At 53.3% G+C, this 25,477-nt stretch overlaps 3 protein-coding genes across 3 annotated transcripts; 1 reads left to right on the plus strand and 2 right to left on the minus strand.

Annotated features, from left to right (window-relative positions):
* The first annotated feature begins 5,446 nt into the window (after positions 1–5,446).
* LOC101769337 (pentatricopeptide repeat-containing protein At3g24000, mitochondrial) lies at positions 5,447–8,923 on the plus strand. Its single transcript, XM_022829865.1, has one exon. The coding sequence runs from the start codon at positions 5,847–5,849 to the stop codon at positions 8,619–8,621; it is 2,775 nt and encodes a 924-aa protein (XP_022685600.1). The 5' UTR covers positions 5,447–5,846; the 3' UTR covers positions 8,622–8,923.
* A 3,160-nt stretch (positions 8,924–12,083) lies between these two features.
* On the minus strand, positions 12,084–13,021 carry LOC101769738. The gene is made up of 2 exons (XM_022829751.1): positions 12,293–13,021; positions 12,084–12,245 (listed from the first exon to the last, which is right to left on the minus strand). Exons 1-2 carry the CDS (start codon positions 13,019–13,021, stop codon positions 12,084–12,086), a joined length of 891 nt encoding a protein of 296 aa, XP_022685486.1.
* Positions 13,022–21,982: 8,961 nt separating this feature from the next.
* Positions 21,983–23,917, minus strand: LOC101770304 (expansin-like A2; the record flags this gene model as incomplete). The annotated part of the gene is made up of 5 exons (XM_012842762.3): positions 21,983–22,388; positions 22,543–22,675; positions 22,861–23,045; positions 23,154–23,263; positions 23,371–23,917. Coding segments are annotated over 5 exons (1,224 nt in total), but the record flags the coding sequence as incomplete, so codon positions are not given.
* Between the last annotated feature and the right edge of the window lie 1,560 nt (positions 23,918–25,477).

Raw genomic sequence — 25,477 nt, forward strand, 5'->3', positions numbered from 1 at the left:
CATCAAAAACCCTCTTGCGACCTTTCTCTACTTGCGATCAACATTGATCCAGGAGGAAACGCACATTGAGCGCACCCACAAAATGGAGGCAGCCATAGCTCTTCTCATTGCCGGTTCCACTACTCCCACCATCACGTCATCCAAGCCGCTATCCTCGATGTCAACTCCGCCACACAACTACTCCCCCACTAAAGGCGGCAGCAACCGAAAGAAGAAGCACAAGAAGGGTGACGGCTGTGGCCGCGGCACCTCCACGCCGCCGACGGGAACATAGGCGCCGGTGCAGTGGAACCACGCCAACAACCCATGGACGGGCATTGTCCAGGCGTGGCTCGTGCCGCAGTGCCGCGCCACAGGTGTTCTCGATGCCCGTCCGAGTGGCAGCGACGACGGATCCCATGCCCTGATGGCGTATAGCAACATATCGGCTCCACTCGACAACAAAGTCGCGCACGGTCTTCTCGCCGCACTCCACGGCCAGCAGTTCAACTCCAACAACTATAACGGTGGCGGCGAACGGTTCCTCGACACTGGCGCCTCTTCTCATGTGGCAACACACCCTGGTATTCCTCACAGCCACCCGCTCTCTCACAATCCTTCTCATATTATTGTCGGCAATGGCGCGCCTCTTCCCATCACTCACACCGGTCATATCTCCATTCACACACCTAAGAACCCAATTCAACTTAAAAATGTTCTTGTTTGCCCCTCGTATAAAGAATCTAGTCTCAGTTAGAGCTGTAACTCGTGATAATAATGTCACTGTGGAATTTGATGCTTTTGGATTCTCTATCAAGGATCTGCAAACGAGGACGGTGCTCCTCCGATGTGATTCTGCCGATGACCTATATCCACTCCGCCCCAGTGCCGGCAACCACACCAACCACATCCGCGCTCTAGCATGCTTGCCTCGGCCATCTGGGCAGTGCCTCCCTCTCTAGTTTACTTCGCAATTTCAACTTCTCTTCCTCACGAACGGAGGACCACACGTGCCATGCCTGCCGTCTTGGCAAGCACATGCATCTCCTGTTCGCCTGCTTAAATAATGTTGCGTCTTCACCTTTTGATTTGCTTCACTGCGATGTATGGACCACGCCTATTTTAAGCGATTCTGGATATTGATTTTACCTTGTCATTCTCGATGATCATACTCATTTTGCTTGGACATTTCCGTTACGGCACAAGTCTGATGTTTTGCCTACTATACTATGCTTTCATGCTTATGTCAAAACACAATTCAAAGCTAACATCCGCAGCCTTTAGACCAACAATGGTAGGAGTTTGATAACCACGCCCTACACTCGTTTCTCTCTACACACGGCATCATCTTGCGCCTCACGTGCCCATACACTTCGCAGCAGAACGACCGTGCTGAGTGGGTCCTCCGCACACTCAACGACAGTGTCCGCGCACTCCTCCTCCACGGCGGCATTCCCCCGGCGTTCTGGCCCGACGCACTCGCCACAGCCACATACACGCTGAACCGCACCCTTGCTGGCCACGCAACAACGCCACTCCCTACGAGCTTCTCTACGGGCACGCTCCCACCTACGATCACTTGCGAGTATTTGGGTGCTTGCGCTACCCAAACTTGGCCACCACTGCTACACACAAGCTTGCGCCACGCTCCGCCGCTTGCGTGTTCGTGGGCTACCCTACGGACACGAAGGGCTATCGCTGCTAATAATCCCACGACCCGCCGCATCATCATGTCTCGGCATGTCTACTTCGACGAGCAGCAGTTTCCTTTCAGGACCATGGCGCCTCCAGCTCCCACTCCTCCAACAGCTCCACCCATCATCGAGCTTGTTCCAGCACCACCTCCGACTCATCGACGTCACGTTCCAACACGCTGGACACATGTGCCCATCGCCCAGGGGCCGTCCTCGACACCAGAGTCCTCAGCACCTGCGGCACAAGTGACTCCGGCTACATCGTGCTCAGCACCTGCGGCACAAGTGACTCCAGCTACATCATCCTCAGCACCTGCGGCACCAGCGACCGCCACATCACCCTCAACGATGACGACGCCGACGTCCACGACCTCACAAGCACCGACGATGCCCACCGCCTCAACACCGTCGGCGACACTATCAGCATCACCGGCAGCTCTCGCGAGCAGCCCAACCGCTGCAACACCATCCAAGACGTCACCCATGGCGTCCGGAGTGCCGTCCACCTCGACACCTACAGCAACGGCCACATCGTCGACTACGCAACAACCTCTACACCACATCATGACGCGTGCTAGGGTAGGGATCTTCATGCCTAATCCTCGGTACGCTCAAGTTGCCACGACGGTGGACGATCACGCCATGCCCTCCAGTGTTTGTGCGGCCCTGCATGATCCAGCATGTCGCAAGTGGATATTCAAGAACAAGCTCCTTCCCGACGATACATTGGAATGACAAAAGGCTCGGTGGGTGGTAGGTGATTTCAACCAATGCCCTGACGTCAACTTTGATTAGACGTTCTCTCCCATTGTCAAGCCTGCGACCATTCGGACCGTCCTCACCCTCGCCGCCTCTCACCGATGGCCGGTGCATCAGCTGGATGTCAAGAACATGTTCTTGCATGGTGAATTGCAGGAACGTGTATATTGTCAACAGCCAACCAGGTTCATCGACGACCGTCGGCCCGACTACGTCTGTCTTCTCACGAAGTCCTTGTACGGCCTCCGTCAAGCACCGCGTGCATGGTACCAACGATTTACCGAGTCTTCGAAGCCTCGGCTTCGTCTCCACGGGCTTCGACAGCTCGCTCTTCGTGTTTCACCACGACAACGACACGGTGTGGCTACTGCTTTACGTAGATGACATCCTCCTCATGACGTCCTCGACAACACTTCTGCAGTCCATCATTCGTCAACTTCACAACGCGTTCGCCATGAAGGACCTCGGCCCCGTACACTATTTCCTTAGCATCCAAGTCCAGCACACTGCCGATGGCTTCTTCCTCCATCAGCAGTAGTACGCGAATGACATTCTTGAACGTGCAGGAATGACGAACTGCAAGCCCGCCTCAACACCGGTCGACACCAAGCCCAAGCTATCCACCAACGATGGCAAACCGTTCGGAGATGCCATGCTCTACCGGAGCATCGCCAAAGCCCTGCAATACCTGACACTGACCCAACCAGAGCTGGCCTACTCTATGCAGCAGGCGTGCCTGCACATGCACATGCCAAGGGACATCCACTGGAACTTGATCAAGCGCATGCTATGGTACGTCCGCGGTACTACTTGGCATGGCATGCATCTACGTGGCTCCTCGTCCACAGCGTGCATCGATGTGGATTGGGCCGGTTGCCCGGATACACGGTGTTCGACATCGGGTTTCTGCATCTTCGTCGGAGACTCATTGATCTCGTGGTCATCCAAGAGGCAAGCCGTCATCTCACGCTCCAGTGCCGAAGCTGAGTATCGAGGTGTAGCCAATGCGGCTGCAGAGTGTTGCTGGCTGCATAATCTCCTGCGTGAAATGCACTTACTCGTCGACAAGGCAAGCATCATCTTCTGCGACAATGTCTCCGCCGTATACCTCATAGAGAATCCGGTGCACCATCGCTGGACCAAGCATGTGGAACTCGATATCCACTTCATTCGCGAGAAGACAGCGCTTGGACAACTGCGTGTTCTTCATGTACCAACCAAGCATCAGTTTGCATGAAGGGTCTTCCAACAGCTCTATTTGAAGATTTTCGAGACAGTCTGTGCATCAAATCAGCCAATGCACTGGCTGAGGAGGGGTGTTAGCATTGTAGGATAAGGTAGCATGACCGGTTCCTTCAGTCTGCCACGACGCCCGTCACTGACGGACGTGCATGGTGTGCTTGTACGTGTATAAAACACACCTGAGATGATCAATACAATATGTCGATTGCCTCTCTCCCTCTTTCAATCTCTTTGTCTAAACTCTAGAATTGCATCTATTTTGGGATGGAGGGAGTATAGTACTAGTAGGAGGACCAGAGAATAGGGAACCTAGATTACATGTCCCGGTTGCAATCAGTGGCCCGGACGAACACTTTGTGGACTCCGTCACATAAAGACTGTTCGTTTAGCGTTCAAAATTTTCCTACAAAGAGTATTCATATAACTTTCAGACCATCCAATAATAGTCCTCATAATACCTTCTGGTCCAGTTAACGAATCGATTATTTACTCCCACCATCGATACCCGAGTCAGACTCGCTAAATAAGGAAGACTAATAGATCCGACATTTACTACAAGCGTGCATGCATAATTAATTCTACTCGGTAATCCATCCGATTAAAAAGAGTTATTATGGTACTTTGAATTTGAATTTAGTTTTGCTACTATATTACTTAGAATTTTCTATACGAACAGTGTTCGGGGATCGGAGGGAGTATAGCCCTTGTTTACTTCCCTCCAAACTCCCAACTTTAACACTATGTAAAAAGAAGATTCCCCATCACATTAAACTTGCGGTACATGCATGGAGTACTAAATGTAGACGAAATCAAAAACTAATTGCACAGTTTTGTTGTACTTTGCGAGACGAATCTTTTGAGCCTAATTAGTCAATATTTGGATAATAATTCACAAATACAAACGAAACGCTACAGTGTCGCATTTATGGCAAAATGCCAATTTGGCACCTCCCAACTTGGGAAGTAAACAAGGGCATAGTCGAACACCAATAATTAAAGGGCAGCATTGCACTGTGGTACTCCTACCAACCGGCAGCATTGCACTTTATCGAGTACTGGTCTACTGGACTCGCTGCTGCTTAATTTTGACATGGCTACTCCTACCAATTGGCAACCGGCAACCATTCATCTTTCTTGGCTGTTGCCTGTTGGCTTCCTCCGTGAAGCCCAGATGTTCTTGGAGCCAGATAAAAAAGAATCAAAGTCATGTGTTACGAAACAAAAAGGAATAACTGCAGGAGCATGGAGTAAGGTGCTCCTCCATTTGATCAAACTGCAGGAGCACATGAATTGCAGCCAGCAATTGGTGATTCTATTTTTTGAGATGGTGAAATTAGTGATTACTCTCTCTGTTTCAAATTGTACGTTCCAAATGATAGGTTGTTCTGACTTTTCTAGATTCATAGATATTATTATACACCTAGACATGCACTATATCTAGATGTATAATAATATTTATGAATCTAAAAAACTAAAACAATTTAGAATGGAGGGAGTACACACGAAGATTTTATTTGTCACGAGACGCACTGAAAGAAAGAGGACATAGTACATGCATACTCCAAATCTGCCGCTAATAATATTGGAAGCCAGATCAAGGAGAAGAAACGCGGGTAAAAAAGAAAGTGATGATGTGCTGGGCCGGCAGATTAGAGAATGCGCCGCCAGCCAGCCCGGTGCGAGGTCTGGGCCCATGGCTACGATGATTTCTACGCTGGACTGGGCTGATCCTTTTGGATGATTTCTTAAAGTGGCTGCAGTTTTTTCCTTCCTTCTCCGCAAAAGAAAAAAATAGGAAAAACGAAACTGGCAAAGCATTGCTGCCACCGCTACGCCACCACGCGGCCGCGGCCACGCCTCGCCGCGCGCCGCCTCGCCGCCGCCGCGGCGCCATGTCCCCTCGAACCACCGCAGCCTCCCGCGCCCCTCCCTCCTGCTCCACATGCCGCCTCACCCTTCGACCTCCTCGTTACCCACCCGCACCCGGCCATCGCCGCGTTCCCGCACGCCGGCTTCTCCGGCCTCGCCGACCACCCGCTCCTCGCGCGCGCCGTCCAAGGCCTCGCCCTCCGCCGCGCACTCCCGCTCAGCGCCTTCCACCGCAACACCCTCCTCGCCTTCTGGTTCCGCCAACGCTCATCCCCCGCTGCTGCCCTCCACCTGTTCGACGAGATGCCGCACCGGACGTCTTCCTCCTGGTACACCGCCGTCTCCGGATGCGTGCGCTGCGGCCTCGACGGCGCTGCGTTCGGCCTGCTGAGGGACATGCGGGAGCATGATATCCCGCTCAGCGGCTTTGCGCTTGCCAGTCTAGTCAAGGCCTGCGAGCGCCGGGGCTGGGAGGAAGGCGTGGCGTGCGGCGCCGCCATCCACGCGCTCACTCACAGGGCCGGACTCATGGGGAACGTCTACATTGGGACCGCGCTCCTGCACCTCTATGGCTCCCGTGGGCTGGTAGCGGAGGCCCAACGACTGTTCTGGGAAATGCCTGAGCGGAACGTCGTGTCGTGGACGGCACTGATGGTGACCTTGTCGTCGAATGGGTACTTGGACGATGCATTGGCAGCTTATCGCCGGATGAGGAGGGAAGGTGTTCCGTGCAATGCGAATGCCTTTGCCACGGTGGTCAGCTTGTGTGGGTCACTGGAGGATGAGGCGCCTGGGCTTCAGGTCGCTGCCCATGTCGTGCTCTCTGGCTTTCAGACACATGTTTCAGTGGCAAATTCTCTGATCACCATGTTTGGGAACCTTGGGAGGGTGCAGGACGCTGAGAGGCTCTTTGATGGAATGGAGGAGCGGGACCGTATATCTTGGAATGCGATGATATCCATGTACTCACACGAAGGAGTCTGCAGCAAATGTCTTATGCTGCTTTCAGATATGCGTCTTCATGGTGGAGTGAGGCCCGATGTGACAACTCTGTGCAGCTTGTTATCTGTCTGTGCCTCATCAGATCATGTTGCCCAGGGAAGTGGGATTCATTCCCTGTGTCTCAGGAGTGGTCTGCATTCTTCTGTTCTGGTTGTTAATGCTCTGGTTAATATGTATTCTGCTGCTGGGAAACTGGATGAGGCTGAGTCTCTGTTCTGGAACATGAGCAGACGGGATATAATATCCTGGAACACTATGATTTCATCTTACGTGCAGAATGATAGCCGTATTGAAGCATTGGAGACATTGAGTCAGTTACTTCAGATTGATGAAGGTCCACCAAACCACATGACATTTTCCAGTGCTCTAGGAGCATGTTCAACTCCAGAAGCCTTGATGGATGGCAGAACAGTTCATGCCATGATATTGCAGCGAAATCTTCACGACAACCTATTGGTTAGTAATTCTCTCCTCACAATGTATTGTAAATGCAATTCACTGGTAGATGCAGAGAGAGTATTTCAATCAATGCCCATTCGTGATGTTGTAAGCTGCAATGTGCTTATTGGGGGATATGCAGCGCTTGAAGATGCTACCAAGGGAATGCGTGTGTTTTCTTGGATGAGAGGTGCCGGAATAAAGCCAAATTATATCACAATGATAAATCTCCAGGGGTCTTTCAAATCATCAGATGATTTGCACAGTTATGGAATGGCATTACATGCATACATAGCACAGACTGGATTATTATCAGATGAGTATATTACAAACTCATTGATAACAATGTATGCAACCTGTGGAGATTTGGAATCTAGTACTGATATATTCTGCAGAATCAAGAATAAAAGTGCCATTTCCTGGAATGCTATTGTAGCTGCCAATGTACGGCATGGCCGTGGAGAGGAAGCTCTAAAGCTCTTCATGGATTTGCGGCATGCTGGAAACAAACTTGATCGTTTTTGTGTAGCTGAATGTTTGTCATCCAGTGCATGCTTGGCATCATTAGAAGAAGGCATGCAGCTACACGGTCTTAGTGTGAAATGTGGGTTGGATTCTGATAGTCATGTTGTTAATGCTGCAATGGACATGTATGGGAAATGTGGAAAGATGGATGATATGTTGAAAATGCTGCCTGATCCTGCTAGTCGGCCTACGCAATGCTGGAATACATTGATATCAGGCTATGCAAAATATGGCTATTTTAAGGAAGCTGAGGATACGTTCGAGCAAATGGTCTCAATGGGGCAAAAGCCAGACTATGTGACATTTGTTGCTCTTCTCTCTGCTTGCAGTCATGCTGGTCTGGTAGACAAGGGCATCAATTACTATAACTCTATGGCATCTACATTTGGTGTTTCTCCTGGAATAAAACATTGTGTTTGCATAGTGGATCTCCTTGGTCGTTTAGGGCGATTTGCAGATGCAGAGAAATTTATTGATGAAATGCCAGTCTTGCCAAATGATCTAATATGGAGGAGTTTGCTGTCCTCTAGTAGAACTTACAAAAATCTGGATATTGGGAGGAAAGCCGCCAAAAATCTCCTGGAATTGGACCCATTTGATGATTCTGCTTATGTTCTTTTGTCAAACTTATATGCTACAAACGCAAGATGGGTAGATGTTGACAATTTAAGAAGCCACATGAAGACCATCAAATTGAACAAAAGACCTGCCTGCAGCTGGCTTAAGTTGAAGAATGAGGTGAGCACCTTTGGCATAGGTGACCGGAGTCATATGCACGCAGACAAGATATATGCAAAGTTGGATGAAATCTTGCTAAAGCTCAGGGAAGTAGGCTATGTTGCTGATACTTCATATGCACTACATGATACGGATGAAGAGCAAAAAGAGCAGAACCTGTGGAACCACAGTGAGAAGCTTGCATTGGCATATGGGCTTATTGCTGTGCCAGAAGGATCTACAATAAGGATATTCAAGAACCTCAGGGTCTGTGCAGACTGCCATCTGGTGTTTAAGCTGGTTAGCATGGTTTACCAAAGGGAAATTGTTCTGAGAGATCCTTACAGGTTCCACAAATTCAAAGACGGATCATGCTCTTGTTCAGATTTTTGGTGAGATAGTTATACACCAATTCAGATTTTTGGTGAGAATCCTGTGGTGACATGTCAACACAGGATTCTCTCCCCTCCTCTGACACACACATATGAAAAACTGATGGAGCTGACTGTCAAACACACCCTCCCTTTGTTTGTAAAGATGTTAATTCTCATCCAGGACACATTTGAGTACCTCTTTTGTTCATTGGCCATGTAGATGCAATGTATCCACTACTTGTTCTCTTTGGCACACAGTTGTGCATATAGGTAGACTGGATGCAACCAATGGTTAACTTCTCTAATGTTATCTTATCTAGCTCATATTGCCTACTCCCTCCATTCTAAATTGTAGGTTGTTTTGACTTTTTTAGGTGCATAGATGTTTGTATGTATCTAGATATACATTATATTTAGGTGCATACAAACATCTGTACACCAAGAAAAACCAAAACGATCTGCAATCTGGGACGGAGGGAGTACATTGCTTTGCATCACATTCACTGTCCCTCTGGCAAAGACAGTGACATGACGCTCATTGATTGTAAAGATGTTAATTCGCATCCAGTACATCTGTGCTTTGATCTGTGCAGCTGTACACCATTCATTGTTGCTCGTCCTATTCTTCCGAGCCCGAACATTCTTCTTGCAAAGAGAAGAAACGGCCCATACATACTTCTGATCGAATTCTGCCTAACTGAGTAACATGCATGGGCGTAGCTAGGGGTATTCATAGGTATTCACATGAATACCCCTGGCTTTGGACAAAATGTTTAGTATGTGTATACTTCTAGTGCTCATATATGTACGTAGGCCCAACAGTCACTATCTGGATCAAGAAATCTCACTATTTTCTTTACAATGAATACCCAGAGTGAAAATCCTGCCTACGCCACTGGTAACATGCCTATCAAAACTATATCAGTTTGCTCAGAGTTACAATAAGATCAGTTCATATATACATTCATGCTGGACAAAATAAGATCAGTACATTGATAATAAAGGAGAATACTATGCATATGACATATGGAAGTAAAAATTGATTCCATGTCATGGCCACCCCAGAACTCCACTGCCAACGTTCATCACGTGCCAAATGCTATCGGTTTGGACGGATGGATCCATCATCCCGCGCGGTGCGGATCGCGGTGGGCTCTAGCATGATAGCATCATCAAAAGCCCCTGAAAAGGTGGAGCGCAAGTTGGCAGTCCATTCCCGTTCCAGGCCCGTTCAATCACGTTGGGGCCAAAGCACCACGATGAAAGGAAGAGAAAAGAATGGTATCATCCATGATCCATGCACACACAAAAGCACAAGTGGTGGCACAATCAGCTAAGAAAAAGGCGGTGGTTCTCTCTTTCACCACTTTTTCAATTTTTTGATCTCCCTTTTTATCCTGTCTTACTGTCTCTTCACACTGACAAACTGATTGGCCAAGAATTTTAAAGATTGCTCCATAGCTTCTCCACATTATTCTACCACACACTCGTCGCTTAAAAAACCAAAGAAAATCGCCGGCGGTCGATGTGGATGCAAGCGAACAACTGAACAAGAATCCACCAACTCGCGCGTACTTGGCAGCCCTCTATTTTACGCTCGCCAGGCGCGTCGCCATCGAAGCGCCTCACTTCTCGGCAGGAAGCAATACAATATCATCACTTGATTAGCACGGGCGCGCACGAGCTCATGCATGAACGGAGGCCTACGCTATCAGTTCCTAACGCACAGCCGTACGCCCTCGTCCTCGCCCCGGTCGCCGTCGTCGTCGCCAACGACAAGACACCGATGCCCCGGTAAGTTGGACGCACGCGGCACCGGATCGATCGCATCCCCAAGGCCGCCGAGGAATCCGACCGAACGGCCGAAATCCAGGCCCAAATCAGACAGCAAATGGTCTTCCATCCCAACCACCGAATGATCGATCGGCATTAGATTCAGTCATCCAGTCCAATACGCGCTCTCCACTCTATATACGTTCGTACGCTCGTCATAGATTCAGATTTTCCTTGTTCGTCCGCGAGAATATGGGAACTGGACGGATGCGTCCAAAGCCTCCTCCGTTCCAATGATCAGGCTTGCAGCATCCCATCTAGCCACATCATATGATCGAATCGATCGACCAGCCTCCTCCCCAATTATTGCCATCGCCCGATCGCAAGGAGCTCAATTATTTTCCAGGCTACATTGATTCGGTTCATGTGATCGCCCTCGCCCTCGCCCTCGCCCTCGCATGCGAGCCAACCGCACCGACGCGCGCGCGCGAGCCACTGACGACTGTACTACCGCTAGATAATCGGTTGGGTAGTTCAGCCAGGACTCGAGATCAGAAGAATGGAGCTAGAGAGACCCTACTCCAAAAGTGAGCTGCCACTTTTCTCTTGTTGGGCAAGTGTTCAAACTGACGAGCCCGGTAATGGGTTGCTTTCGCCTTTTTAGCTCGTAGTACGGGCGAGCTTTGTTGTGGCCGGGCCAACTGATGGTGATGGTTCAGTCGATCTGAAAGTCTGAAACTAGGTACCACAAGTCTGAGTGTCTGATACATGTATTCAGAAAACAGCGGGAGACTTCTTGCATTGCATGGACGAAAAATGTGAAGAAAGCAAGTTCCGGCTATCTGATATATGTACATAAGTAGCAGTAGATCAGCAGCAGATGTGATTTATGTGAATGTGACGTGCCATGAGAGCCACATTACCGGCAATCAGTTGAGGGTCGTTCTGGCTTCCGGATGTCTGAACTCGCTGGCATCGGCAGGGGTGGGTTCGATCGGCGGAAATGCAAGCGAAGCGAGGCTTTAATTCGGGAGGATAGATGTCAACCTCGCTCGCTACAGGGGGAGAGAGGTGGCGCGGCTGCATCACTGGAAAAAAAGGGTTTGGCCAGCCACTCATCACCCCAGCGTGGCACATTAACTCCGCAGATACAAGTCCATGTGACGCCGAACCGACCGGAAAGACCGACCCCGCAAAGATTTCCGCCGAATCAATGCCTCCGCATGGCAATGTTCCATGCTCGGCGCGGCGAGTCTCCATTCCGATTTCCATGCATGCTGCCGCCCGTGCGTCTGAGAAAGTGAAAGAGCGACAGGGAGAGGGATCAAGACAGGTCCTGGTACGAGTGGTTTCACATTTCCTCAAGCGGTGAAAGTGAACAACAATCTTCTCTTCACAACCGAGAAATTGACAAATACAAATATACAATGTCAAGTTGAAACAATGTGCATTGCTAACTTCACTTGCGGGGAAAAAACACTCAAAATTTCAAGCCTGTTTGGGCGAACACGCAGAAGCAGAGGACAGGGGGAGATGGCAAGCGCAAAAATCCAGAGTCTTCTCAGCTAATTGCAGCTCCTTTCGCTTTACAATCCGGAGGAGGGAGTATTTACAGCATTTACACACCGCCAACGAACCGAAATGGAATCCTGGGCATTGATCTCTCAAGAAGATCCTCACGAGGAGGAGGAAGCTAAAGAAGAAGGGGGCGTCAGAATGTGGGCGTGAGCAGGTTGAGCAGGGAGACTCTGGCGTTCACGAGCGCGCGGTACACCTCCTCGCAACCGGACTCGGCGGCGTCGACACACTGCTCGAGCCCGCGCACCCTGCCCATGGCCGCCTTCCGCTCCTCCTCCTCCTCGTTGCACGAGTCCTCGAACGACACGGTCCGCCGCCGCCGAGCAGTCGGTCACCAGATACATCGGGCTGGCGGTCATGCATGCCAGGGTAGTAGGACGTCGGGGTCCTCGGGGACGGCGCGGCGCTGGCGGCGGACTCGGCGGAGGCCGTGGACACGCCGGCGAAGACCGCTGACGAGGCGGCGGACACGGCGGCCGTGGCGGCCGCGAAGGCGTCCGCGAGCGTGGCCTCGTCGGACTCGTCGTCGGGCGCCGCGCGGTGGGAGAGGTCCCGCGCGGAGGACGCCAGGCGGGACACCTCCCGCGCCGACCGCCGCTGCGCCCGTAGCGCCGCCGCGAGTCGGGCCCCGTCGCGCCTGCGCAGCGCGGCGTGCGTCTCGGCGAGGAGCTGCTTGAGCGCGACGAGCGACTCGCGGAAGCAGCCGTGGAGGTCGGCGAGGAGAAGGAGGTCGTCGAGGAGCTGCTCCGTCCAGGGGTGCCGCAGGAGCGCGTCCCGGGCCTGCGGGTGGTGGAGCAGGTCCGCGAGCCCCGCCAGGACGCGCCCGGCTCGGCCGGCGCCGTCGGCGACCCACGCGGGCCCCGTCTGCGCGGGCGCGTCGGCCCACGCCAGAAGCGCGCGCGCCGAGTCGTGCAGCGCCGCCGCCAGCGGGTGGAGGCGCACGGGGAGGCTGGTGGACCGCACCCGCGCGTACGACAGCTTCTTGGGCCGCGCGCAGTCGAGGAGGAACGACGGCGCCACCGACTTGGGCGACGCCAGCGTGGTGAGCGTCCGACGGAACCCGACTGCCATCGCGCCCGGCTTCTTTGCAAGCCTGCTTCCGCCCTTTGCTTTGCTCTTCTTGCTCTGCTTTGGTCGAGGAGGAGAAGAGGCCGGCCGCTGGGCTTGGATGCGGTGGTGAGTGGTGACTCGGGGTGTGGTGGTGAGCGGGGGGGAGGCGCGCGGTGTTTTATAGGGGCGTATGGGTATCGTGCCGCGATGTGACGTGGACGATGGGGTGGATGGATCCCCAGCGCGCGGGCGCGGTAGACTGGTAGTACTCTGCTGGTAAGAGACGAGAGGGAGAGAGCGGAGCCCGCACGGGTGGGTGGTGAGTGGAACACGTTTGACCGGGGCTTGGCTTGCCTTTGCCTCGGAATGGGATGGAGTTGGTTGGCTTGTGGCCGAAGAAAGATGCTTGCGAACCAGATATCTTATTGGACAAGATACTGATACTCCCTACTCTAGACTCTAGAACCTAGCTACGGGGAAGTGCTGGAACTGGAAAAGACAGCAGGTTCTTTGTTTATTTTTAACACGTGGCACATCGAATATTTAGATACAAATTAGGAGTATTAAATATAGATTATTTACAAAATCTATTACATATGTGGAGGCTAAATGGTGAGACGAATCTATTAAACCTAATTAATCCATCATTAGCAAATGTTTACTGTAGCAACACGTTGTCAAATCATGGACTAATTAGGCTTAATAGATTCGTCTCGCCGTTTAGCCTCCACTTATGTAATGGGTTTTGTAAATAGTCTACGTTTAATACTTCTAATTAGTATAAATATTCGATGTAACGGGTGCTAAAAATAAGCAGGAGGAACCAAACCAGGCTAAGCAAGCATGAGTTACTGTTTGTCGTTGGTGGGGGTTGTTTCCTGACCTGGAACATCACTTTTGCGCAGCTGGACAGTGTGATAACGTGTAAACTGGAACTACCTAGCTAAGAACACGCTGTCCATTGTACTGCTCCGGGATCTCACATTGGGCATTGGCTGCAAACAAGGGGAATCTCATGTGCAGGGAACAGTGTAGCAACGGATTGTTGGTCAAGTAAAGTCATAGAATAATAGTGCCCAAAATTATCATATAATACATGTCCTTAAGAATGCGTATAATATTCCTAGTATGGCTCACATTTTTTTTTTGCTTTGAGTCGACTTTGACATCTAAAAGTCATGAAATACATTTATCCAAAGACCAATGACAATCAAACTGGATTAGGGTTGTATTTTGGTTTAGGAAGGTGGGAACAGAGGTGAGCCTCTTTTCGGTAACGATGTTATGGTTCATTGGTCAACAACATATACAAATTCATAGAGACCTGCAAAGGCGATGGTGCGCCTTATGGTGGAATATGGATGTGCATCATTATCGGGACAAAACATCGATAGTGAATCTGAGGGCATGAATGGCTGAATGGGAGGAATGCTAAGGACGAATTCGTAGCAATATGTTACGTCGCCATTCACTAGTATGTAGAAGCCATGTTGGTTAGTGGAAATGTTGGGCATGTTCGCTTCAGCTTATTCAGCTGGCTTATCAGCCACCAAACAGTATTTTTCTCTCACAATAAATCAGCCGTTGCAGCTTTTCAGCCGGCTTATAAGCTGAAGCGAACAGGCCCGTTGGTTCAAGGCATCCCGTACCACGGATGTGAATGTTAAATCCTCATGTTAGCTTAGGTATGGTGCTGAGTAGGTTAAGAGGAGAGGGAAGGTTCAAGGCTTTCTATCACTGCCATAGAAACAATTTTAATTTCTCCAGAATCTTCCGTACATTTTCACATAGAGCTTATATAACAATTTTCCTTATGTTTGCATAAGGAAAACTGTTTTCCACATGCGATCAATTTTGCATCCGATGAAAACAAATCAGATGAAAACAAATCAGAGGCGGAGCTAGTATGTACTGGAGCAGAGGCGGAGCTTGATAAACAAATCAGAGGATCCAACTTATAGAATTAAACACTAAACACCTATGAACAATAGCAAAATTACTGTTTATTCAGTGGAGATTAGGTTGGGCACGGGTGGCCATGGCCTCGTTTGGTCTCAACAAAGCTCCGCTCCTGGAGTACAAGGGAGTTATAAATCCGAATAAATTCGCTGCGCAAATAGATTAATGTGGATGAGTTGGATAATAGTAGTCCAATAGTCTAGGAAATCTCGAGATGACCAGGTGCTCTATACATGCTCCCCAAATCGCAAAGTCGTAAAGAAGCCAGCTTGGCATCGAGGTGCGTCAACAAATTAAATTTCCTCCCCACACAGCATTAGTATCCCCATCCCGGTGCGGACACGTGGCTCAGGGATCAGGGAACGCACAGTGCCGGTGCCGCCGGTGCCCGGCGTCGGAGGCGATCTCCGCTCACATGGGCACGTCCGGCCGCCGGGCCCCTCCGCGCCCGCCCGCCCACCCGCCGTGCCCGTGCCCGTGCCGCGGCCACTGCCCACCCCACCTCACCTCACTGATTGGCGCCCCAGTTCGGTCCGGACCGAACCCGATCGCCCGGCGACCTCCGACCTGTGCGTAGGCCTGCGCGCATTGAATGCGCGGCGCGATGCTCCCCCCTCCCGATCGATCGATCGCCTTTTGGCGAGCAAGCGAGTGCGTGGTGGGCCGCGGCTCGCTCGTCGTCCCGACTACCCCCCCTCGTCCCCGCCCGGTTCGGCGACGGATCACGGACGGGTGCGCTGCACCCAACAGAACAAATGATTGATCCATCCGCTGGGGTTTCGCTTCAGATCGATGGAGATGCCGATGGGATGGGGTGATGGGACCCGCCGGCACTAAACTTCCGGCGAGCGATGGCGACGCGAGTCCGCGGGGCAGCTGCGCTTTTGCTTAGCTTCATCCCGTTTGTTAGGCTCCTGCCCGTCGATGGATGGATCGATCGGTCACGTGTTTTCAGTGCGCGTCTGGTGGTTCATTAGCTCGTCGTGCGTCTGAGGCGGCAAAGCATCTCTGGCTCTGGGCGCCAGGGCCAGGCCCCAGGGGTGTCGCCCGTACGGATCCATGCACGAACCGCAGGAGCTTTTGTGCGTGCGTGCATCGCGGATGCATGCATTAGCATGTGTTAACGGAGGAATTGGTGGTCGATCCGTGTAAAATCAGATGCGCCTCGCGTTTCAGTGCACGCACGCGTTCACTGACGGCTGCGAGAGTACTGTGCGAGACCTGTTCAACCACGGTACGTAGCACTGCAACAGTTACGCCAGCAGTCGCTGTCGCCTAACGGCCAACAGAGCAGTGAAGAGTGAAGAACATCGGAACAGGGCAAATCTCCTTGACTGGCACCTCGTGTCAGCAGCTACGTAACGCCTAACGGTAGCATAGATAGCTGCCAGCCATGTTAATTTGCTGCGGCGGAGTACCATTCTAAAAATAGACCGGGCGGACCTTTTCAGCCGCGAGATCGAGCTTTGGTTAAGCGCAGGCGCCTGCGTCGATCCCACGCCGTCTCGTCGTTTGCAGTGACGCGCGAGGGCCGGTCCCGGACCCGGTTTATATTTTTCCTGAGATCGACGTCGACATGTGGCGATCAAGAAAAGACATATTCGAGAGGTCAGAGCTGACAGACAGTAGTATAATGCAAGAAGAGTAGACAGCAAGTTAGGTAAACTGGGTTCGAGAATTAGACGTCCATCCCAGGTAGTAGTCTCGAGTCCAGATCGGCCAATAATTAAAATCTCATGCATCGATCGATCTCCCAGTCAATACGCTAGCTAGCAGTCCGGTCCTGAAGTCGGTGAAACATGCTGTGATGTCATGGATTAGTTCAGGTCTTCAGGAGGATGTTCTGGACCTTGAGCATCGCTCTGATGTTCAGCACGACATCAATTAGTGTCTCATCGTCAGAGGGAGGTCGCTGAATTCTGAAAGCTATGCATCCAGATTTAGTCCCTGTCACATCGGATGTTTGGACACTAATTAGGAGCATTAAACATAGTTTAATTACAAAATTAATTGCACAACCCCTAGGCTAAATCGCGAGACGAATCCATTAAGCCTAATTAGTCCATGATTTGACAATGTGGTGCTACAGTAACCATTCGCTAATGATGGATTAATTAGGCTTAATAGATTCGTCTCGTGATTTAGCCTAGGGGTTCTGCTATTAGTTTTGTAATTAGCTCATATTTAGTCCTTCTAATTAGCATCCGAATGTGTGATGTGACAGGGCTAAAGTTTAGCCCCTGACATCCAAACGCCCCCTAAGGTCCCAGGCGATTCCACGTCCACATCCCCTCCGAGCCACGGGCGCACGATGCGTAGACTTCTCTTTCTCGTACAGGAAGATACCACTACAGTATTAGTAGTGTTAGTGGGACGTGTCATGTTTGCATTCATCCCAGGGTGCGCCAATAAGTTGCCCACCGTATTCCCGGTTCCAGTACGTGGGGCAGTAAACGGAGACAGAAAATTAAAATCTGCAGACTGCAGAGCCTTTAACATCAACAGATTGGTTTCTCACACCATAAGCTACTACAGGGAACAAGCTAGCACGAGTCAACCATTTTTTCCTTTTGTTTTATCTGCAACATGAATGAACGAGGAGCTTGGACTTGGACTTGGACACACTCTCTCTCGGAAGGTCAGAGCTGACATATAAATAAATGGCTAACTGTTTCGGTAAAACTTATTCGTCACTACGGGTCTGTTTGGATCCAAGGGCTAGATTTTAGCTCTGCACTTTTAGCTCAAAATTTAGCTCTTGGGATCCAAACCTGTGAGAAAAAGTGTAGAATAGCTAAAGTTTGGACTAAAAACTTTAGCCCCAAAGAGACCCTAAAAGGGGCTAAAAGTGCTCCTCCCCATCAATTTTCACACCCTGCCCCCCCTTCCTCTCTCCTCTCCGCGTGGTCCCCCCTCCCGCACCCCTCCCTTTCCTCCGCCTCCAACTTCCGTCGCCTCCAGCCAGCCCGCCGCCTCCGACCGGCCCCACGTCCTCAGCCCGCCCCCCGCGGCCTCACGGATCGGATCGGCGGCGGCGGCTTCTTCCAAGGCCCTGCGGAGGCGTCGCTGGAGGCCATGACGGCGTGCACGGCCGCGGAGCTCCACCATCGCCGCGTTCTTCAACGACATCGCGCCCGCCGGATCCGAGCCCAGGCCATCCTCCGCCTTGTCCGCCATCCTATGCTGCCCCGGTTGCCCCTCCCCCTCGCTGTAGCCTTCCTCGGGGATGGAGGGCCATGGCGGGTCGCGGCGAGCCGTGCTGCCACGCGAGCGCCGCCGAAGAACAGGAAGAAGAGGGACACCCCGTCGCCTCCGCCCGCCCCCTGCCGCCTCCACGGCGCGGGCGCTGGAGCAGCTGGATGCGGGTGCGTGGGTGGAGGCGGCAGGCGGCTGGAAGATGGGAGAGCGCGCGGGTTTGGCGGTGTCGTCGGCGACGGAGTCTCGGGGGGAGAGGAGGCGAGGCGGCGGCGGATGCGGGGGGCTCGGATACGACAGGGCTGGAGGCGGCCTCCTCTTGGGACCGCACGGCGGAGGCGAGGAGGAGGGAGAGGATGAGGAGGTGGTGGAGAGGACCACACAGCGGAGGTGGCGCGGGGCAATGCCTGCGAGCTAGTGGAGAGGAGGGGTAAGGAAGGACGATAAAATTATCTTTATTCAACAACATTTATAGACTTTAGTTCATTTTAGTCTATGGATCCAAACACCCCAGCAGAACTAAATTTTAGGAGCTAAAATTTAGCTTATATAAATTTTAGGAATTAAATTTTAACCCATCAAACGCTCCGTCCACTTCTGAAGTCTGTAAAGTATATTGGTGTCACGGATTGGTTCAGTTCAGGGCGTGTTCATCAGCGGGTAGGTCATCGAGAGGAACAGAGATCGAGGAAACAAGCAGATGCATGAATGAACCCCACACGACCATACGCGTTCGCGTCGATCGTCTTCTGCAGGCAGGTCACGGGCTCACGAACGGGCGTAGACTTTCTTGTACGTTATACCCGTGCAGGAAGGCACAGTGCCGCTCGTGGGCCTTGGACCTATGCGTTGCATTGACGCCCGGGCGCCAAGTTGCCGTCTGTCCACACTCTGACTCCAGTATGTGGAAGTGTCAACGGGACCGGGACGACGACGGCTGCGAATTCGCAGAGCCTTTACGCCGAGCAAGAGGCTTGCAGCATACTCCAGTTGCATGTATCGGGCAATCTAGCAGCCTCTAGAACAAGTCATGAAGTCAACCGTCCCTGTCTCTGCTTCACGAGACCCAGCTTTGATGATGCCTCTCTGCCTTTCTGCCAGTCGAGACTCGAGGCAGCAATGCAGTGGTACAGCGGTATTCAATGTGACGCCGAGGACACAGAGCAGTGGCAGTGGCACATCGCTACCAAGTCAACCTCATCGAACCGAGGACTTGTTTAGTTGTCCAACTTTGGGTGTCAAAATTACTGTAGCATTCGTTTGTATTTGTGAATTATTGTCCAGATATTGACTAATTAGGCTCAAAAGATTCGTCTCTCAAAGTACAACAAAATTGTGCAATTAGATTTTAATTTCGTCTACATTCAGTACTCCATGCATGTACCGCAAGTTTGATGTGATGGAGAATCTTCTTTTTACATAGTGTCAAAGTTAAGAATTTGGAGTGAACTAAACATAGCCTGAATCCCGCAACCGCAAAAGGTAAACTACACTACTACTGTACTACAGCACGCAGTTCCAGCTCGATCGAGGTCTGCCATTACTGCCCTTTTCGCGACTGTACCATACCAACGCTTCGACGTGCGGACGGCGACGCCGGGGAGGAGGAGGACGACGCGAAAGACGGTCACGATGATATGCTGGCAAGTCAGCCAGCCAGGCAGTGAAAAGGGGAAGTCAGAATCGTCCTGCGCCACGTGAATTTCTCTGTTCCAAACCGCTGTGAAAAGGAAGGACAGCTCCATTACGGTTTCGACCGTGGGCCTTGAGTTTGCAATTGGAATTGGCTGGATGAATTAGGCCTTTCTGAGTCCACCAAGGAGAGAAGATGAACAGGCCGCTATATTTTCGGACCGAGCAACTCTGGGCCTGGGCGACACGAACCAAGCAAGCAAGAAAGAAGAGAAAGGAAGGCGTAGGCTGGTGGGCCAGAGAAAGGTTAATGTGCCACCTCGGGAGCTCGGCCTCGGCGCTCCGGTGCTGCTTCTCGAAAACTTCTGCTGCATCCTCTCTTGTACCCCTGCTCTGTATCTTCTCTGAATTACATCCTGCAGCGAGCGAGCGAGCGAAGTTAGTACTAGAATCGTTGAGTAATTCTTATCGGATGGTTCAATGGAACCGATTGACGTTGGTGACAGCAGGCCGCTCGATGTCTCGGGGCTCTCGGCCGTGCGGTGCCGACGACGCATGCCATCGTGAGCAGAGGATCCGTTCACGTCCGACGAAGAGCCCCGACGCACACCCGCGCCCTGCCGAACGCTGATATGTCCAGCGGCCGTGAAGCGTCAAACGCTGTCACCGGATCACAAGTTCCGAACGCGAGCGCGAGCTCTCCTCGCACAGTAACAATCAGTCATGGGAACGAGCTCCACTATCAGGGTTTATGAAAAAGGGAGCAACGGTGTCACCGGGACCGTGTCTATCCGAACATCAGGCTGACAAGCACGGAGAAAGCAAAATCACGTCCTCGTCCGGAAGGACGGCATCAATCGGGCCATTCTGTCCGGAACGTGCGCCCTGAACTAGGGGACGCGCGCGGGGCTCAACAGCGTGTTTGGTTTGAAGATTCAATTGATCCGGCATGGACTAGTCCGACGTGAAAAAGGATCAGCTCGTCCCGCTTTTCCTGCGGAATGAGTTCGCCCATGAGATTTGCCTGCCGCTGGCCTGTGGGAGCGTACTACGCGGAATGACCTATTAGTGCCGGACGAGTTGATGCCGTGACACAAACTAAACTCCCACGTCAGGTTCGGTTTTAGGTTCGGATCATTCCGAACAGCTTCATGACGTAAACCAAACAGGCTCCAAGTGGAACATCACGCCCTCAAGCAGAGAGGAAAAAAGGAAGTTCTGCAGCAGCGAAATTTAAAACGCCGGCTGCTCTGTTTCAACGTCGATAACACGCAGACTGAACAGCCGATGATGCCACCGGCCCACCACGGCATCAGAAACAAATGCTTTTGGAGCCATGGATCAGTAGTAGCCAGTACAGAAGATGTCGAAGCGCTCTCATTGAATCTGACGAACGTTCCCGTACGGTGCAGATGGCACATACCATCGTGTGTTCGCGATGAAGCGTAAGGCGCACCCGCGCTCTGCGCCTCTGACCGATGCCTGGCGGCATCGAAGAGAGAAGAGTATGATGCCCTAATGCTGCTCTGCTCACTGAATCCCAGCGCGAGCAAATCGTATGATGCGCCAGCTCCTCGGCTCCTCGCTGCGCGGCTGACGAAGCGAAACAACCGCCCTGGCACCAACCGTGTTCCTCATCAGAGCATAACGCTCCGGCAGAAAGAAAGCAAAAGTGCGCATCGGGAGCCTCATGTCCAAAATATGAACTCTCGGCTGGATCGTTTCAAAGCACTGAACGCCCACCTAATCCGCCCGATACGCATGCTGCAACGGCAAAAGTCCAAAACTCCAAATGCCGGTTACTCTGTTCCAACTCCAACGCCGATCATACGTCATAGTAGGCTCAACTCAACAACCGATTTTTTTTTTTTGAAAAACAACCGCACGATGTCACCGGCCAGAAAGCATCACCGATGTCCGCTTACACAAGGGAGCCTACCGTTGCCCGCGCTGGCTGAACCCTGCCGAACATTTCTTTCCGACCCAGCTACGTCCTCGTGACATCACCTTCCCGGCTTCCCCGTCGTGACGACGGCATCTGCCCGTGCCGTTGGGTGGCCCTGAGCGAGCCGCCAGTGGAAGCGCTCGTCGTTGACGGCCAAAGCCATCATGCACGCAGCACACTACGCGCGCAGCACATCGTGCGTTCCAACTCCGCCGCACATCGAAGTGGGGGAACAGAAAGGCCGAACCAAGTTGCAACGGCACGTTTGACTCTCCCTCTCCGATTCCATTCATCATTTCATATTTTTCCATCCGTCCATCCATCCAAGAATGGACGGTATTGAGCAAAAGATGCAGAAAAAAAAAAGGCAAAAAGAACTGTACAGTTTTTCACAGCTCAGCCCGCGCGTCACTGCCACTCGTGCGTGTCGCAGGGGTAGCACCCTTCCTGCGCGACGTCGGCGACCTGCACCCCGGTGTCGTAGACGCGGCCGGCCTCCCACCGCCGCGGCAGCACCTCCGACTCCGCCCACACCCACTTGCCGTCGTACCCGCCGGTCACCACCAGGCGGAACTGCAGGGGCCCCGCCGGCGCCTGCGCCGTGCTCCACGCCGGCCCGTGCTCCCGCGTCATGAACCGCCAGTTCGACGACCCGACCTGCATTTGCCAACAAAAAACACACCGGCAACCACGTTAATCAACCGCCGGTGAACTCCAATCCAACGTTGCTTTGTTGACCTCAGCTTTCAAACTCGTTATGAGAAAAAGGAGGATAAAATGTCTTGTTTGGAGCGGGGAGAAGTTTGCTTACCGTGGCGACGTCGACGGCGACGATGTCGGTCTGGCCGCCCTGGTACAGGAACCTGATGGACAGTTGGCTCGGCGGCCGGCTCTTCTCCTCCACGCGGATGGACAGGTTGCGGTTCGCGTACTCGCATGGGATCCTGCCCGCACAAAATTCAGCTGTTAATTCTTCTTCTCTCCCCAAAACACCAAAAAAAAAATCTCAGCTGTTCTCTGCATCATCGGCACGTGCGAGCGAAACCGAAATGACGCACACTACCGACGCCGTACTCGCGCACGGCACCGCGGGCGGCGACAAAGGAGGAGCAACAGGGCAACCACCAACCTCTTGTACTCGACGTCCACGACGCGATGCGCCCGGAGCCGCGCGGCCTCGCCGGCGCGGGCCATGGCCGCGTACGCCGCGGCGCTCAGCACCAGGCCCGTGCGGTTCGAGGAGGTCCGCGCCTGGTCCGTCACCACCACCTTGGTGCCGGCGGCGCTGCACAGCTCGCTGTCCCTGCACCGCACCTGCAATGGGCGATCCCCGCTTAATTTAATCCGTTTCGCCCACCGACACGCGGAGGAATCGGGGCCGTCGGCCGTCGCGGACAGCTCGGGGAAGGAGGAGGAACCTACCTGGAAGCAGGCGCCGCAGCCGACGCCGCCCCTGTAGAGCTCGGGGCTGGCCGCGGCGAGGAAGCCGCCGTTTAAGGACGCGGCCAGGGAGCCGTACCCGCAAGAACCGGCTGCACGGGCGCACAATTCAGCAACCACAAGGTCAGCCAGACCAATCTTTCGAGCCACGAACAAATTAAATGAACCGAAACGCAGAAGCCTGTGGATGCCTGATTACCGTTGAGGGCGAGCGAGGAGGCTTGGTAGGTGGCCTTGGACCGGCGCACGCAGCGGTCGCAGCCGCGAGCCGGAGACGGGACCGCGACGAAGACGAGGAGCAAGACGAGGGACAGGGACGCGGCGCTCCTCATGACGACGAGCTCGAGGTCGAAGAAGGCTTGAATTGTGATTACTCGGGAGAACAGAGCAGAACAGGGGATTGGATTGCTGCCAGCAGCGCGAGCGCCGGCTTTATGCTCCACGCCTCCACGCGGGCGCCGCAAGGCTGCCGCTCTGGTTTCTGGTTCTGGCCGCAGTGCGGAAGCTAGCTGGTGCCTGCGAGTACTCCTTCTAGTAACCAGAGTAGGCCCTAGACTGGTGATACTTGGTGCTGCCCTCCAACAGGCCGCAGAATGTTTTGGACACGCGACGCGGTTGGGAGCGGAGCGCGGCGCCGTGGGACGGATATAGTGGTGGGGGACAGAGGAAGAGAGAGGACGGTGAGGCTGAGGCCCGGGGGGCGGCCACCGACCCCCGGGGACACGCGTGCCGCGGCGCGGGGCGCGTCAGCGAGGCGTCGGATGAAAGCCTGGGCTGGCGCAGTACCGTTCCCGGCAGCCTGGCACGTGGCCGTCGGTAAGTGACCTGGTGCTGACCACCGTAATCCGCTGGCAGTACTCGAATGAAATCTGAACGCCGTTCGTTATTATCGGTGTGTTGATGTGCGTTCGATCCCGCGGTGATTTTTATGGCAATGATTGAACACCTGACAGCCGTAGTATTCCTATTCCAGCTATGGGGAAGAAAAGTTGCTGCTGGAGTTAAGGGGTTCGAGGACGAGGACCGGAAGGAGACTAGGAGAGAGAGAAAAGGGCAGCCGGGCAGGGGATGATGAGTGGGATTTGATTCGAGGGGATAAGAACGGGAGTGGCCGACGTGGCCGAGGATTAGGGAAGCGAGCAAGGGGGACAGGGCGTCAAGGCTTATCGCGTGCCACGGGCCACCACCACCACCGTCCGTCCGCTGCTTCCTCCCCTGTGCGGCGGCCGGGCGCCCGCGCCGCCGCAGCCGCATCCTCGTTCACCTCACGGTCACGGATTACTCCGGTCTCCCTCAGGGCCCCTGTTCCGGCGGGTAGCGCAGCGCCTCGTTTTTATTTCCCTGCCATTGCCAGTAACCAAGTCCACCAAGACCGCGGCGGTCATGGCCCCTGATCACGACACGTCGGACGCCTCCTCCTCCTCCTCGTCCAACCCCAGGCCGTTCCGGATAACCACCGCCGTTTCGTTGCGTGCGTGCATGGTTGTGTTCGAGTTCGATCAGAGCTTTTCGTTTCATTAATCCTGTCAAACAGTGGTAGTAGGCCACGCCGTACCGAACTGGGAGCCGCCGGCTCGGGATGGGATGCCTAGCCCCGGAGGATTTTCCAATTCATCGTTTCTCTCGGTTTTGGAAGGGCCGTCCCTGCCCACTTCGCACTCCGGCGTTCCCTTTCCGCGCAAGACTGCATTACTGGCATAAAGGCAACAAGAAATAGGGAGAGTCGTGCAAATGGGTTTTCTTACCGTGTGCTTGGTTTGGTTTGGAGACGAGATAGGATGGGTCGGTCCTATTCTAATTTTTTAGGATGAGATCGTCCCGACTCATGTTTGGTTCAGAAGGATGGGTTCGTCCTGATTTTTTGTTTGGTTGGAGGCACTGCAGTGAGTGGGATGAGTACCGTTTTTTCCTTCCGTTAGCCACCGTTAGTGGGCCCCACCATCCTGCCTCTTCTTCCTCAGTCTTCCCCAATCTTCTCACCCCGCCTGGGGAGCTTGCCCGACCTGCCATGTGCGCCAGAACCGCCGCCTGGGCACGCGCCTGGGGAGCTCGCCCCGCTGGCCCTGGGCACCGACCGCCGGAGGACCCTGTCGGCCCCACTCACCTCGATGGCCACAGGCCGCACCGTCGGAGGACCCCACCCCCGCCAGCCTTGGGCCTAGGTCGCGCCGCCAGAGATCCCGCCCCTACGGGCCTTGGCCCCTGCCACGCCGCTCGTGGAGTCCCGCCGAAGATGGAGAAGGAGAAGCCCCCGCGCCAGTCTCGACCGAACAGAGAAAGACGGAGCTAGACGGCCTCAAAGTGGG

This window comes from Setaria italica, chromosome IX, assembly GCF_000263155.2.
Source record: "Setaria italica strain Yugu1 chromosome IX, Setaria_italica_v2.0, whole genome shotgun sequence".
NCBI lineage: Eukaryota > Viridiplantae > Streptophyta > Magnoliopsida > Poales > Poaceae > Setaria > Setaria italica.

Excerpts from the sequence above, each read along its gene's own strand:
- LOC101769337 (XM_022829865.1), top strand. The coding sequence starts at position 5,847 with ATGCCGCACCGGACGTCTTCCTCCTGGTACACCGCCGTCTCCGGATGC.
- LOC101769738 (XM_022829751.1), bottom strand. The coding sequence starts at position 13,021 with ATGGCAGTCGGGTTCCGTCGGACGCTCACCACGCTGGCGTCGCCCAAG. Across the intron at positions 12,246-12,292 it reads TGCATGACCGCCAGCCCGAT|GACTCGTGCAACGAGGAGGA; the intron begins GTATCTGGTGAC and ends GTGTCGTTCGAG.